The sequence below is a fragment of the Magallana gigas genome, chromosome 5 (genome assembly GCF_963853765.1).
Source record: "Magallana gigas chromosome 5, xbMagGiga1.1, whole genome shotgun sequence".
Lineage (NCBI taxonomy): Eukaryota > Metazoa > Mollusca > Bivalvia > Ostreida > Ostreidae > Magallana > Magallana gigas.
In genome coordinates, this window is record NC_088857.1 from 7454108 (window position 1) to 7470815 (window position 16708).

The 16708-nt window shown below is 33.4% G+C and overlaps 1 protein-coding gene across 1 annotated transcript; it reads left to right on the plus strand.

The window, feature by feature from the left end:
• Positions 1-824: 824 nt before the first annotated feature.
• Positions 825-16587, plus strand: LOC105339389 (uncharacterized). The gene is made up of 8 exons (XM_034443894.2): positions 825-971; positions 7228-7410; positions 11420-11507; positions 11918-12092; positions 12412-12635; positions 13555-13773; positions 14881-15144; positions 16262-16587. Exons 3-8 carry the CDS (start codon positions 11420-11422, stop codon positions 16582-16584), a joined length of 1293 nt encoding a protein of 430 aa, XP_034299785.2. The 5' UTR covers positions 825-971; positions 7228-7410; the 3' UTR covers positions 16585-16587.
• The last annotated feature ends 121 nt before the right edge of the window (positions 16588-16708 follow it).

Below are 16708 nucleotides of genomic sequence, written 5' to 3' on the forward strand. Positions count from 1 at the left end.
CATATATAAACAATTGTTGAGGATCTTTTTGAGAACTGCAATACTCAACATGTGATATGACTATAAAATCATCCTGTTAGAAAAGGGACTAATGATTAAAAACATAAGAATATCCAGGGGGAAATGGGTTTTATTTATACAGGATTTACATGTATTACTGTACATTGTCCAGATAGTTTGTATTATGACTCCATTAAGCTGATTTTATCATATGATTTTATCATACCTATTGTTCCTCAGGTGAGCGATGTGGCCCATGGGCCGCTTGTTCTATTTATTTTAAATTAATTTTATTTTTCAATTATATCGTTTTATAGACCCCTCGATCAAACTACCAGCACATTACAAAATTCCAATCCACTACTCTAATATGCAGCAAAATTTTAACTCCATGTTTAATATAAGTTGATATCTTGGAGAATAATAGAAATTGTTCTTTGAAATTCTACGTTATTAATTATAAAGTATGTTTTATTGTGTAAACACAAACTTAAGCGAAATGCTATCCTTTATTGCGTCAGAACTTGAGGGGGCAAAGGGGTTAAGCCCCGTTTTGAGTTTTTGTTGTTGCGATTTTATTCTTCAAGTTGGGACAGTCATCTTGCCTCCAACCCTGTCTCCAAATTTATTCTTTAAGTTATATTTTAAGCACAACTCAGGAACAATTATTAACACCACACAGACTGCCCAGTCATTGTAATCCCCACTGTGTAATGTCATTAGTATTTCATTAACTGTGCGATATCCATTATTTTAATACCGACAGGGGTGTTGTATTTGTAATGATTTTCAAATAAAACTTTCAGATATGGATCAGGATATACGTTACCTGCGATTGATCACATGTAACCGTTTAATAAATAAATCGGTCTAGTCTAGTCATCGATTGCGATACTTCTGCCCATTAGTATGACTGTTTTGATCGAAAGAGATCATTGGTTTCGTCATCCAACAGAGACCTTACTCTAGAGGTAAGAATAACGTAAGCTAATAACTCAGACTCATGAAACTGTGACGTTGTACTTAAAAGTCTATCATTATACAGTCTTTCTCGGTTTTGTGTATCTTAGTGAAAAACCACGTAAGGAAGGGGTCTTCTCGTTATCAAACATACTTCTTATAATACATGTATATGAAATATGAAATGAAGATTTGGAAACGTTGGTAAAGTTTAAGTATATGCTGATATTTAGAAAAATATCGCAGAAAATATTTCAGACGTTGCGCATGCTTTGTTGTCAATTCCGGTTACGCTAGGGAGACATTGAAATATGCAACGTCAGAAAAAAAACCACAAATAAAAAAAAAAGATTATTTCATAAACTACCAAGCATTCAATAGATATCTTCTCCACGTGTAACAAAATGTGCTACTTTCTGTTTAAAAAAGAACCATATTACCATGAAGGCAGGGGTGCATTAAAATAATGTCATGATACACATTGTCACTATTATAAAACAAGTACTTATTGAATAACACCAACAATACAATCGGATGTCTACACATACAAACAATTAGCAGCTAACGTACAATGTGGTAAATTGGATTTAAAGATCAGATCGACGTCGACTATAAATAGAAATACATTTATTTATATATCATACATGTATTTTAGTTTCTTTAGTTCTTAGTTCATGGCAAAAGTTATATAAACTAAATATATTAAGTTTATTTCTTAATCTATGGCAACATTGGAAATCTAATTCTCCAAAGATACTAATTTAATTGTTTGATTAATAGAATAAATAATTTGGCCATGTAAAGAATAAGACGATTTTCAATGTCGTCCAAATCACGAGAACAGTAAAACAATACGTGGATATGAAATTGATTTACAAATATTGATATAAATTTAACCTACAGTACTATTTCTTGCACATCATACACAATAAGCTATGGCCTCTATATATATATAAAAAAAGAAGAAATAGCACACACCCAGGTTTATATAGCACTGATGGAGCTTTGCATGAACCACAGCAACCAAAATAATTTCTCAACCTTAGAACAGTTTCAAAATACATACCTTCTTGGAGTTAGTTTTTAAAATATTTATTGATTTAATAATTTTGACTTCTGAAATGGTATTTTTTTATTGATAGATTCTAGAATTTCACAGTTATTATTAAAATAAATAAAGCTATAAACTAAAACAATATTTGTATATCACATCCAAACCACATGTCTTTGATCAGCAATTGCAAACAAAGTTTAGATTATATCATCGATTTTTAAACTAAATACTCATTTTACTTATCGGATTATCTTTTTTAACGCTACAAAAAACGGAAATCATATACATGTCTTCTTCGAAATTGTCGCAGTATACTATAATTTCGTTTCTTAATGAAAAGATTTCAAATACAAATGTACCAGGGAGTCATTAAAAACTCATCAGAACAAGAAGAAATATTTCATTTCATGTTAATTTTCCGGTTTTCTTTGATGACTGAATTGATCTCTCCTAGATTGAAATTTTTTTATAATCGCCAACAAAGCCGCGCAATGGCACGTGTTTAATTCAATACCTCCCGACTGAATTGATTACAGTGAACATTTACGCTCAGAAGCATTTCCATTAAAAAGAATCGGGTATCGATAAAATGTTCACAATGTGTTTATTCCAAATTAGTAATCCAAGCACTTGATGAGAACCGGTCAGACGTCCAGCTTACCCTAATCAAACATACTCTGTCTACAATTTCACACTGGCCAATGGGATCACCCTCAGGGCCAGTAGCTACTGCTTACATAGAGAAATTTGATGGCTATTTCAAACAGGTTCTGGATTTATTTTACGTTGTTGATCGTCAAATCTTTGATTATTTCTTCTGCAAAGGCAATCGATCTTTGACACTTCCAATTTCTTTGTCGAGAAATTCAATTTGTAGTGAAAAGTATATGACAATATTTACAAGGATAATTTGAAGATGTTTGATAGAGCTAAATAAACATTAATCGCGTTATTCAGGTGCAAATTTTACAGTAACGAAATAGATCTATTTATAATTTCATAGTCGTAATTTTTCTTTAAAAAAATGTTTTCTCATTAACATTGTTAATTTTTACCGAGGTTAATACTGAGTTCAAATAGAGTTCACTATTATATTAGAAACTCTATAGGTGCATTCGCTGTTTTATCAAGGAATATTCATTTTTTCCATAAAAATTCCAGTGAAGGCAAGCTACAAATTTTTGCATTTGAATTCGATTTTTCTGATCGACTTTACAAAAATTGTTTCCGTTACTTACTTCAATATTGCTTAATACACCAGAACTTCTTGGTTTCAATGCTTTTAGTTGAACGTAGACGGAGTCATTTGTTTCATTTATTTTGCTAACGCGGGTTATGTATTTTTTTTTTTGCAATGTCGCTACCTTCATATCCCACATAAATCACCAAACAGGCACGTAGCATCGTTTTTGAAAGTGGGGGGGGGGGGGGGGGCAGACTCATCCAAAAAATCTTGAAAAAAAAAAAAAAAAGGAAAATGTTATGTTTCCCAAAATTCCTTATTTTCATATCAATTTTTTACATACTCCCAAAAAAGTGGGGGGGGGGGGGGGCAACTCAATGATAATTCCATTTTTTATATGTAAATTTTAAAAAATTTGTTGCTGCGAGAAAAAGTGGGGGGGGGGGGCCCCCCTGCCCCCCCCCCCCCCCCCCTGATGTTACGTGCCTGCCAAAGACAGCATTTCGTTTTGTATTATTATTTTAGTCTTTCTTCTGATAAATTGATAATGAAAGTTAATCAAAGGTACTAATATATATATATATATATATATATATATATATATATATAAAATTATCTATTCGCCATGTCTTATTTTCGCCCGTCTCTAATTGCAAACGGTTTTTTGGCTTTCTGATAACGAGGACAAAAGGGGCGAGAAAATTTAACTTCAACGAATATTTCCCTGTAAACAGTAAATAAATCAGTACGTTTGATAAAAGAAATAGCAACATTTTTAATTATCTTATATGGGAATTTATGTCCGACAACAGAATGATTTTTTGGAGCAGTCCTTGATTATTCTAGGTTTGCTGAAGATTTCGACTGATCTGGTTAAAACTAAATCGTGTAGATTTCAGTCCTGCATGTTTCTACACAGCTGTGATCAATTTTCGTAAAAAAGAGGGAATCATACCTATAGAGGATTGATGATTTTTAGACGGGGTCACGTGACCCCGTCTAATGGTTTACTGTCAGCCGAAGTCTCAAACCGGAAGGCACGCGTAGAACACATGTATTGAGTTTACGCGTAAGAAAATAGTGCAGAAAGTTTTCATGCATTTCAGTAAATATGTATTATAAAAACACGCATTAAATCTTTTTGAGTCCTCTAGCTGTGTATAAAAAAAAATTATATTTAGAAAATAAACAAATAGTTTTATTGATCAAAATATTCTTGCTCGGGTTCAAATGTGGAATGAGTTACGTAACTGAATGCACAGCGCCGTTTTGACGATTCAGTTGGTGTACGAGCTCATTAATGAATAGAAAAGGTTGATGGTGGAATCGAAATCAAAGTTCCCAAACGCAATGTGCCATTTATAAAAAGTTGTGAATTTTATTTTGACAATCTTTCACCTTAATACTACCAAACTTCATGCGCAAGCCGAAGTTAATCAGAACGGGTTATACACAGATGTTTTACAAATTAAATAGGTGTCTCATTGGCTTCCAGTCTTCTTGCGGTATAACTGCTGTTCGTCTCTAAAGGAATTTTGTACAAAGAAAATAAAAAGAAGTTTGAATTTGCATTCTCGTTCGTTGGCTCTTTAGTTGATTAAACTGAATTTGAATTTTAAACAGTACATTGTAAGCAAAATCTATAAAAGATTATACATTTTGGAAGACTTATACATCATATAATATATGTATTACAATCTTATCGATTGAAGAACCAAGTTTAATGTTAAAATAAATGTTCATGTTTTCCGGCTTAGTTGGAATCAGGCTTAAGGTGAATTACATTGTAAAATAATGCATTACATTACCATTACTTCATGAATTAGGGCATTAAATTAATTACCATTACCATTACTTGATTTTCTTGAAGTAATACATTACATTACCATTACAAGAGTAAAGTAATGCATTACCATTACTTTGTGAAAAGTCAATAAGTTTTAAAAAAGTAATTTAAAAGCTAAATAAAGAGTTTTTGTAAATATTTCATAAATAAAACATGCTTAAAATATTTACAGGTTCATGTTCATGTTCACTATCAGGTTCAAATTTAATGACTTATACAAGATTGCTGTTGCACTTAAAGTTCTCAAAGTAAGGTTGGTCCCGTAACATTTACACGCTAATGGCGGAGTTGACAATCTCTGTTATTTATGTCTCTGATTTTCGGAGTATGATTTTTAATGAAAGGAACGGTTGTATCGTACATGTAATTCGTGTAGGTGATGCACGAGTTTACACAAAAAAGTAGTAAGTTGCGAACGGATTAATTTTTACCTATAAATTTTGCATGAACCGCAAATGAAGAAAATCGTGTCAGATAAGTCGGTCTTAAAAATCAAAATGGCGACCGTGAAAATCTTTTTATTGTCAAAGTTCTTGGAATCTTATTGTAAAAAAATATTTCTAAAGTCAGGTGCCTGTGTTTGTTATCGGTATACAAATGTTCACTTTGTTTGTTAATTCAGCAGCTTTAGAGTTTTCGGGGTTTTCATAAAACTTTTATTACGGATACCGTCCGACTTGTGGATTTTTCCTTGGATCACAAAATTAAATAAATCTAAAGATTAAAATTATTTTCTTTGATATAGTTGTTTGATTTTCCCGGTTAGTAGTAATTTTTAGAATTTTTCCTTGGTGTCTTATTTTACATAATATACCGCTGTGTCAATTTTCTACAATTATGAAGGCCGGGATTGAGTAAAATTTAGACAAAGTATCAGAAAATTGCAAAAAATCCGAATTAACATAGATTGTAACAATTAATTTAAACTCATAAATTTTGGAAGCATATTCGAGGAAATCCCGGACAATTACAAATTCAAACTTTCAAGACACCGTCTTTCAGTACCCTCAGTACTTTGATTATTTATGACATTATTATTTTTTTATACGACATTTATTGCTTTTTGCCATTAGATTAAATCGATACCGTCAAACAAAATGGACAAACCTGCGTTAATATTTTAAGATTATTCCACCAAAACGGACAATCGTTTGCAATGGATTCCATGCATTTGTGACATTTTTAAAATGTCCTCGGAGAGAACTCAATTTAAATATGTTTTACTACTTCTCTTACTTAACATTTCACTAATTTTAGAATTAAAATAATTTTTTCGATACAATCTAAGTGTTGATTAAAACGCTGTATGTAAGTACAACGATCCCTTTATTTTGGCAGTGTGTATGTTTTATTACGTTGATAAATGACCCCCGGTCATTTTACTCCGGATCATTTTACGGGGCGGACCTTAAATTATACGACACCGCTTACACTGTGTCGAAATCGGGCAAAACGGAAAAATTCTTAGACAATTAGGTTATTAACTATGGTCTAACAATAAGTATGAAAAACGTCAGTCAGCATGCAACCCAGTGGAAGATTGTATTTGCTGACAAGGTTGTTGTATTGACCATTGAACTTACGACAAGATGACATCAGTCGAGACTGTTGAAAGTCGTTTTATCAACTCGTTTCTCAGTAGCTCGCTTCGCCTTAAAAACTGTTCATACGTAGAGCATGTCCTTGCGTATCGAATTAACCGAGAGGCAAAAACTCCATATGCCGCTGATGAAGGTATACCGGTATTGCTACATAAGTTTGGAATTAGACTCAGTTGAATCAGATTACCAAAGGACGTTACTCTTGTTTGCCAAATGGATTTGTCGCAAAAAAGTTGCAAATAATAAAAAATAAATAGGCCTATACTTGATATTTCTCTCTATACCAGCGCAAAAAAATCCTTGTTTGACGTGGTGGTATCCAAAATTAAAATGTTATACATTGTAATATAAGCAAACAGATCGTTTTTTTGGAAAAGCAGATAACACTTGTTTTACAGACACGCAATTAAGCCGAACACTCCATTGAGAATAAACCGTCGAGGAGAATAAACATTTAATAAACATATGTGTATTGACCTGCACCGGGATCACTGAATCAGCGTGTTATTGAGTGGTAGACGGGAAACAATACACCGGCATTACCGCTTTGATGGACTCTCGCTGTTAACATTGTGTATTTCAGTGGACCAAAAGCATATCTGTAGACAACCCGCTGGGGGACCCTGAAACACATGTGACGTCACCCCGTAGAGTCTGAAGGGAAGATTGAAGGACCATCAGCTCCTCCAACAGATTTACAAATATTTTTATTTTTTGGGGAGTTTCCTGCTTTATATAAAAATTATGGATAGTAACGAATGATAAGGTAAATTTATATCATATTGATTTAGAAGTGTTCAACTTTTTTTCTGAAAGAATCAGATAAATTAAATGTTTTTTATAGATTAAATTTGAACAATATCGAAAAGATTATGGAATTGCCATCTTGTTGTTTACCGCATACAAAAGTCACAAGGGTATTTTAAGAGCATTTCAAACCTGTGATTATCACAGAATGCTTGTAATTGACTTAATTGTTACAGTACCGATCAGACCCAACCTAACAGAAAGTAAACCCTGAGTTTACTTTCTGGGTGTACTGTAGGTTTACTCCGGGTTTACTAGAGTGGACACAGAGTAAACCCAAAGTAAACCCAGAGTGGACACAGAGATTAAACCCCGATCAGAAGTATGCCCCTGAAAGCAGATGCCACGTGTGTATTCGCAATATACAAGGGACAGAAATTACAGTTATGTTCTTATTCGTTCCACTCAACCGAACATAAATTATTTACAATAATAACAAAACACATGATTAGTGAAGGAAGCCCTTATTTGCTGCGTTTATTTACACGTACAAATACATATAAAGATTCTTCAAACTTCTTCCTGAAATAAAGAAATTTACATTTTATTGTGCACAGTCCTTCGATTTTTAAATGTCACTAAATAAGTGGGTGGGTGGGTGGGGATTGTGTAAATGCGGCAAAGAAAAGCCTACGAATGAGTGAAAATGGTGCTTAACTTGAATACCTGTTCTACAGGTTATACGCTATAAATAGTAGCCAATGTCTACAGGTTTAAATATATAAAACCAAAACATATAACATGTGTTCTAGTACCTATGATAAATTAATGCAGTAAGTTGGTATGTAAAACACAGGTCTTCTTCAAACGTCAGTGCGTACAGGTGACACAAAAAGCAATTCTCGAGTAAACCGAAAGTAAACCACAAGTAAACCCAAAGTAAACCCCGAGTGGACTCAAATTTTCAAAAGATAAACCCAGAGTAAATCTAAAGTAAACCCAGAAAGTAAACCCGGGGTTTAGTTGTGATTTACTCTGGTGTTAGATTGGATCTGATCGGTACTGTGTATCCTTTTTACGAATACATTGGTCCTCGTAAACTGAAATAATATTTATTATTGGATAACAGTATGCTGAAATAATAAATATAATTGGTTAACAGTATGCTGAAATTATAATTGGTTAACAGTATGCTGAAATAATATTCATAATTGGTTAACAGCATGCAAACTAACGATAAACTAGAATTTTTAATAACATTTACCGGAAGTCTTTTTTTGTGTTATTCTGAGGACAAAAAATAAAATAACATTTATCCAATGTGATATCTCCTATACCCTATGACATCTTCTATTGTTCCTGCCAAGGGTTTGATGAAAGACATATCCTACTTAAAGCTATTGGAAAAGTGTTTATTATTAATAATGATGTAACAAACAGGTATTCAGTTTGTCAATAACTTTTATATCAACTTCATAAAGTCAGTAAATACTCTCATTAGAAATTACTGGGTGTACTTTGTCTCAAGTTTCTGCTTCCGCCACTTTTTTTTTAAAATTTCGATAATTATAAATGCATTCGTGCCCTAGCTACAACTATTAGAATGAAAACGTTTCGTTTTTCTGATTTATAAGGCCCTCTATATCGCTTTAGGTGTCAAAACATAACCAAAAATAAAAACATAAAGGGGGTTTTGCCTTGCAAACGACATGAAAGGTACCCGGAAGATAGTGAAAAAAAAAATTGTGCGAGGAGCCCTGGGAATTTCTAAATAAAAAAAAAGATTTCAGATTTTCCCACTATTAATCTTCGGGAGAAAAGACCATTAGTATTTTCGTTTCGGTATAAAGAATGAACGCGGAAAGAGGAAATCTTTTTGCCATATGTAGATTGAAGTTCTTCTCCTCTAACAGTTTCTGTGTATTTATTAAGAAAATCAACATACATTTGATGATGAAAACAGTAATCTGGGATGATAAACTATACCTGTCTTGTTATGATAAATACATTGCTGATTTGTATTACACGGGGAAAATCAATATGTTCAATGTTAAGTTTTATAAAAAATTAATTGATGATCCCAGTATGGGGCTCAATTTCAATTGTTAACGCCATTGACGTGGAACTCTACAGTAAAGTAAAAGTCAGCCAGTCACAAATGGGCATCAAAATTTCAGTGTCAGCATTCTGAGGGCTGGATAGCACAATTTATACTCCGGGGATAGAGTTTTGCTGAACATGACCACATGACCTCTTTTGCAGTTGAGGCAAAATGTACATGTATGCTTCGCACTATAAGACTACAATTATCGTTTCAAACAAGAGCAATGAGAGAGAATAGTACTAGAGAAAATTAAGAAACTGAATAAACACGAGGATGAAAATGATTAAAAAAATAAAAAAATTGAAAAAATATCTAAAGATAGGGTTTCATGTTAGTGTGAACAGCTAAAATTGTTTTTTTTTCTGCAAAGTTAGCTAACTGCATAGCTCGCATGAAACATCACAGAACGCATTTTACTTTGAATATTTACATCTATCTTTAAATCATGTGTTGAAATATCCAAGAAAAAGATTTTTAAAAATACTAAATTATCTTCATTGTTGACCAGAGTGACACACAGAAGGAACAGCTGATTCCCCATATATGTGACGGTTACCACGGTAACTATAACTTCTTGGAGGTCAGTCCGATCAGCCCACGTGCAAGTTGGCATGTCTTTTTTTGTATCTCATCAATTTTGCAAATTGCACTGTATGGGCTTTAAAGCCTCGAGCACTCAGCTGAGATTTCAATATTTTGCACATGATCTGTTCTTCAAGCTCAGATTCGTCAATTGGTAGTTTATCCTTAAGGAACACCTCTAAAGGTATGGGGAGGGTGGCAGTTAGACAGCTTGACGTAGAGATGAGAATCGAGTTTTATATTGTCATCTTTTAAATATAATTTTTTCTGTAATTTTCACGCTTTGATAACTGTAAATTTGGTGAGTTGGGGGCTTTCATCCGTGACATCAAAGAAACTATCATGTTAAAAAAGTTGAACGTTGTTTCTAGGAACAAACTTTAAGCATATATGTTAAATTAGACATTTTACCTTCTGAACTTAATATAAGAAACATTGTAACAGAAGTATACTAATTCAATATAATTATATTACTGAGGATAATATCAGACCAAATGGTCTGTCATGCCGTTAAAACTTTATTATGTACCACCGGATTGTTTGTTTATAAAAACCTGTTTCAAGCACAATTATATTACATTTATATAAATAAAGAAACATAATTTTAACGCCTCAAAGGGAGATGTAGACCTAATGCTGTATAACAGTCGTGTAGATGATGTAGACCTAATGCTGTATAATTGTCGTGTAGATGATGTAGACCTAATGCTGTATAATTGTCGTGTAGATGATGTAGACCTGATGCTGTATAACTGTCGTGAAGATGATACAGACCTAACGCTGTATAACTGTCGTGTAGATGATGTAGACCTTATGCTGTATAACTGTCGTGTAGATGATGTAGACCTAATGCTGTATAATTGTCGTATAGATGATGCAGACCTAATGCTGTATAACTGTCGTGTAGATGATGTAGACCTAATGCTGTATAACTGTCGTGTAGATGATGCAGACCTAATGCTGTATAACTGTCGTGTAGATGATATAGACCTAATGCTGTATGACTTTCGTGTAGATGATATAGACCTAATGCTGTATGACTTTCGTGTAGATGATATACACCTAATGCTGTATGACTGTCGTGTAGATGGTGTAGACCTAATGCTGTATGACTGTCGTGTAGATGATATAGACCTAATGCTGTATGACTGTCGTGTAGATGATGTAGACCTAATGCTGTATAACTGTCGTGTAGACGATATAGACCTAATGCTGTATAACTGTCGTGTAGATGATGTAGACCTAATGCTGTATATATAACTGTCGCGTAGATGATTAGACCTAATGCTGTATGACTTTCGTGTAGATGATATAGACCTAATGCTGTATAACTATCATGTAGATGAGACTGCTGTGTATGCCTGCCGTCACTGCGCTGATAGTGATAACGATCCATGTCTGCCATGCTGGGGGAGTAGCCATTGTTGACTGTGAGTAAACACACTAAATTAGAGACGGCATTTTAAAATGAAAATATAGCAATGTTTTTTAATAAGGTGATTTAATCAACCTTTCAAACTCATTGGCTTTTACTAAGTTTTGACTTCCAATTATGCTTTCTGAGAACTTTAATATACGAGGGTTGCATTAAATGTACTTTATATTGAAGACGCATTAAAAAAAATAAGTACGTATTGACTTAAATTATTTTCTTTGGTTTTAACTACCTAATAATTTTTGAAAACTATGTCATCGATATTTAATCCATAAAGACAAAACGAGTCCGTTTCTATGTATGTATCATATGTTTTAGTATTGCACTGTAGAGATGAAAAAGAAAATTTCCTTGCTGAAATCGTGACTACCTTATTAACCTCAAAGACCTCATTTCATTGAATAGACAAACACGAGGATTGTCGGTACCACGTCCACTTTCATCCTTTGTCTTGGAGCGAGGCTTACAACGTATGCAAAGGCAAGAATCAAACCCTGCTGAAATTAGATGATTTGGCAGAACATACTAAAATACATTCTATTGTGGACTCCAAAATTAATAAAGTCTTGGGCTCCTCATTGTGAGTAGTTTTTTGCTTCTAATTTTTAAGTGGTCTTGGAAATGAAATAACATTTATAATTTTATGTATACAGGTATTTTACATTTTCCGTTGTCTTTGTTTGTGATAACCGGTACATTCTTTGAATACTAGTATTATGAGGATTTCAGATACAATTAGACATGATCAAATCTATTATGATATTGATACTGAATTTGATCACCCCGACCATATTTGATCACCTCATAATACTCAAAGAATGGTTCCTTATTCCCCTTATTCGACTCACGGGATTTCTGCACATCTTACCAAATACAAATATGGCAGTCTGTGTTCGTAGAGACCCTGTTTGGATCGGACTTCATGCCACTTCTCAAGGCGGAGATTTACATCATTTCTGGCCGGACTGTGGCCAGCTGACGTCCTACTCAGACTTTAATCCCTGGCAGAGTTCTTCAGAGGATCAGAAAGAAGGGTGTGTCATGTTCCACCCATCATCCACCTACTACTCCGCAGTGAATTGCTATTCTTCACTTCCTTATATTTGCGAAAACATAGAAGCAGGTTGTTATCAGACGATTTTATAGATTTTCTGTGTTTTTAAGACATTATAAATATCACCAAGTTGACATGGTATGGGACACCTGCGATATTAGGTGGATAAAAGTACATTATAATCAGAATACTTTTACCGGTTAAGGATGTAAAAAAAAAAAAGTTTAAAAAAAAATATAGTATTAAACAACTTTTATTGATCTTTTTCTGTTGGCATACAATTTATATGAGGTCAATGATCAAAATTTTGAGATATGGTACATGTTTTAAATCGTTTTGAAGAATTTTTCAATATTTTTGTAATTCGTGCCATACGATTATTTTAATGAAAAATGAGGTAAAACCAACAGAAAATATGCAAAATTATATAGATTAAAATATAAAATCTGAACTTTTAATATTAGAGTACTGCCAAATATGTTTTAGCGGAAAATAAAATCTGCAAAATTAGTCCGAATTTCCTCTGATTGGCTTAAAGCTAGTCTATTTTTGTTTGAGCCTTATTCCATAATACAGTAAATACGAACGTTTCGTCAATGATAATTCATTTCATAAATACTTTTTGTGTAAAGAACAAACTTTACTCATGACATTGAACTTTTTTTTAGAATCCGAATTTGAGAACTCAAACCCTGACTAAACAACACCTTTAAGAATTTTCAAATTTTACAATGTATGAAAATTAAAATAAAAAAATTGTTGGAAAGGTTAAAGTTGTAAAAACACCAAAATGGAAGCGAACTCATGGCTTACAGATTAGTACTTAACGCTCTAACCGATTGCGCTACGCTGTTTGGTAACAGTTTTCATTTTGAAAACATTTATAAGACTATGGTTGATTTTATGACAGTTATTTTAAAAGGAAGTACGTCACAATATGGAGGTGTCCCATGCCACCTTAACCAATATCATTTGTTGTTATTTTCAGATCCAGTCCAGTGTTTCTTCCCTGAGACGAACGATGTAGTCAAAAGTTCATTTTCAGTATCAGTTTCATTACACCATACTGTAGACCTGTTTTCTTGTGCTAAAATATGTCATGAAGATAGTTCCTGTGCAGGTGTAATGCACGGGGGTAGCTGTGAAATCCTCGTCAGTGTAAACCCCCCACAAGCTCTAGCCGCTCGTGACGATTTATACCTTGACAGTAAGCATTACACGTGATATTGATCAGTTTAATTCTAGACCAGAGTACTTAGAAATTTCTCTCATTACTTGTACATATTTTAAGAAACAGATTTATTTATGCGTGGTCCTAATATAAGCTCCTAAAGGGACATGGTCACGATTTTGGTCAAATTTCATTTTTCTATTTTTAGTGTTTATAATGCTTTAGAAATGCATTTTTAATGATCAGCCAAAAATTGAGTGACAATTGTAAAGTTTTAAGTAAGATACAGAGCTCACAATTTTCTGTCAGATGAACGAGGCTTGTGCCCTATTATTTTTTTTTTTACATTAGTTCAATATACCGGTAATAATACTTTTTCAAGCTGATTTCTATCTGTTCTAATTCGTTTTCAGCATAAATAAACAGTTCCTAACGTTTATCACATTCATTTCGTGCCCAAAGCTGGACTTTTTACTTCAACATTCAAAACGCAAACAAAGCTTTGTTTACAGGACAAAGAATTGTGATCTGTGTCTCTTTTAACACCACGACTGACACTAAAATTTTGGTTGATCATTAGAAATGCCTCACTAAAACATTGTAAACGATAAATTATACCCAAAACCGTGACCATGCCCTTTTAATCACTTATATTGATATACGGTTAAATGTATGAAAATCGCATAAACTGATATACCGGAAAATGTATGAAAATCTCTTAAACTGATACACGTATACCGGTAAATGTACATTGTAAGAAAATCAATTAAAGTTATATACCGGTAAACGTATAAAAACACCACATTCGAAAAAAAAACTTTTCTCTCTAGAATATACTGATGTTTTGTCAGTGGTTGTATATTTGTCATGATCAAATGTACCAAGAAAGTATTAACCTTCAAGAGTTCTAGAGACTAAAATAGCTTCAGAAGTCGAATTCATCTTTGTTTGATTGTACAAAAGAAATCGGACCAGCTCTTTGTCATGTTCAATTTAAGAACAATTAATTACTCCATGTCTAGAAATGCCAATAATCAACTTACATATGCTCTAAAGCTAATATTTGTTTAAAAGAGATCGTAAAAACGTCTGATAATAATTCAAAGATCTATATATACTTACAAGGATCTGACATTTTTACAGGTGTAATCGATTGGATTCAATATACATCTATTGCCTCAACGATTCCTCCCAGAGATGCCTGCAGTGTGACGTCACACAGTACAGTTCTGACCACGCCCACCGCCCTCTATGCTTCCTCTGAGTCGGTGACCACGTCAGCTGAACCCACCCTCACAACATTATTCCCCAGTACAACCCCACCCTCCCCATCTAGCACCGCCACACTCAGTACCCCTCATCTTCAGACAGTGACCGGCTCCATCCATTCATCGCCTGTAATGTCGTGTATGTATACGTTGTTGTATATATATAGTTCCGATGTTATGACTTGTTCTTCGATAAGTATTATATTTTTTCTCTAAGAAATGACCGAACAATTTTTATTTTACGTTTTTAGAGTTAATTTCAATCATCTCTCTTATGCAGTAACTCTGACAAACCGGAAGTAAAACAGTAATTGGACCTATTACACCATGACCGTGCGCTGTCAAAATATTGTAATAAAAATAATCGATGAATTCGATGGAATGTATTGAAAAGCATTCTTTTCAAGGAAACCTATTAATGCCTATCTTAGAAATAATCATTCATATCTGATATGATACGATCAATTATTCCTACGACATATTTCAAAAAGCCGTTCCTCGACACTAAAAACAACGATATACATAATGTACAACATATACATATAACGTAAACAAATCATTAACAGAGAAAATGATTCCTTATTGATATTTAGGTCTTTGTTGGAATTTTTACATCTGTACATAAAATTCCTGTCTACATAAAAATCACAAAGAACTATGTTTGATATGAGTTAAATTTGGCCCCCATAATTCGCCATTTTTTAAGTGCTTCGGGTACAATAATGTGTTAACTTTAAGAAGAGTTGATATAAAATATATTTTTCATCTATTTATTTGATTTATTTGCACTCACTGGCAGTATATGACGTCAGAAGTGACGCTATTTCTATAATTCAATCAAAATCAGTCAAAAATTGACATTTTTCTTATCTTTTTATGAATGGGAAATATAGAGCGCATACTTGAACAAGAAAATTTTTTGGTCACTTTTTAGCTTTGGCTATATACATCTCTGGTTAAAATATTTTGTTTGAGCAAGTATGCGCTCTATGTTTCCTGAAAGAAAATTTGCCTGAAAACAAGCTGTTTATGCTAAAAATGCAAAAATGGCGGGAAAAGGTTATCTTCACGATGTCATATTTCTAAATTGTGGGCAGTTAAATCAAAATGAACTTTATGTAAAAACATCACATATATATCTGTACAAAGAAAACAAAGAATTACATTAAAATGATGATGTTCATTTTAGGCCCATATCATATATAGTCCTTTGTTTGTCTCTTGGAATAAAGAACTTGAACTTGATTACTTTTCAGCATTATTATCATCGTCAACCTCCGTGTGTTATTGTCCCTGTGTGAACAATGTTACGTACACCCCTCAAGAACTTCAACAGAAGATAGAGAAGATGAAGTCCGAGTTAACAGTAGAGGCAAAACAAACCAACAAATACAAGAGGAGTCTGATTAGCGTGCCCGACTCCCGGCCGTCAGCCCAGGGCATCGGGAGCAGTGTGGGGGTGCTGACTCTGGGCATTGTCATCGCCTTGCTTGTCGCCTTTGATTTTCCTCGTGCTTCTCGTCATACATTGAAAATTGTCAGAATGGCAAAAGCGAGGTTCATGAAAAACCAACCTTGATATTAGTGACTGACAGATTGAATGTTCTATTGTGCTCGGTCTATTTAAGATGAAATTTAAAGATAGTTTAATTTGTCTTGAAAAACAGGTTTGGGAAGTCTTCTTATTTTTAAGTATTTTTCTG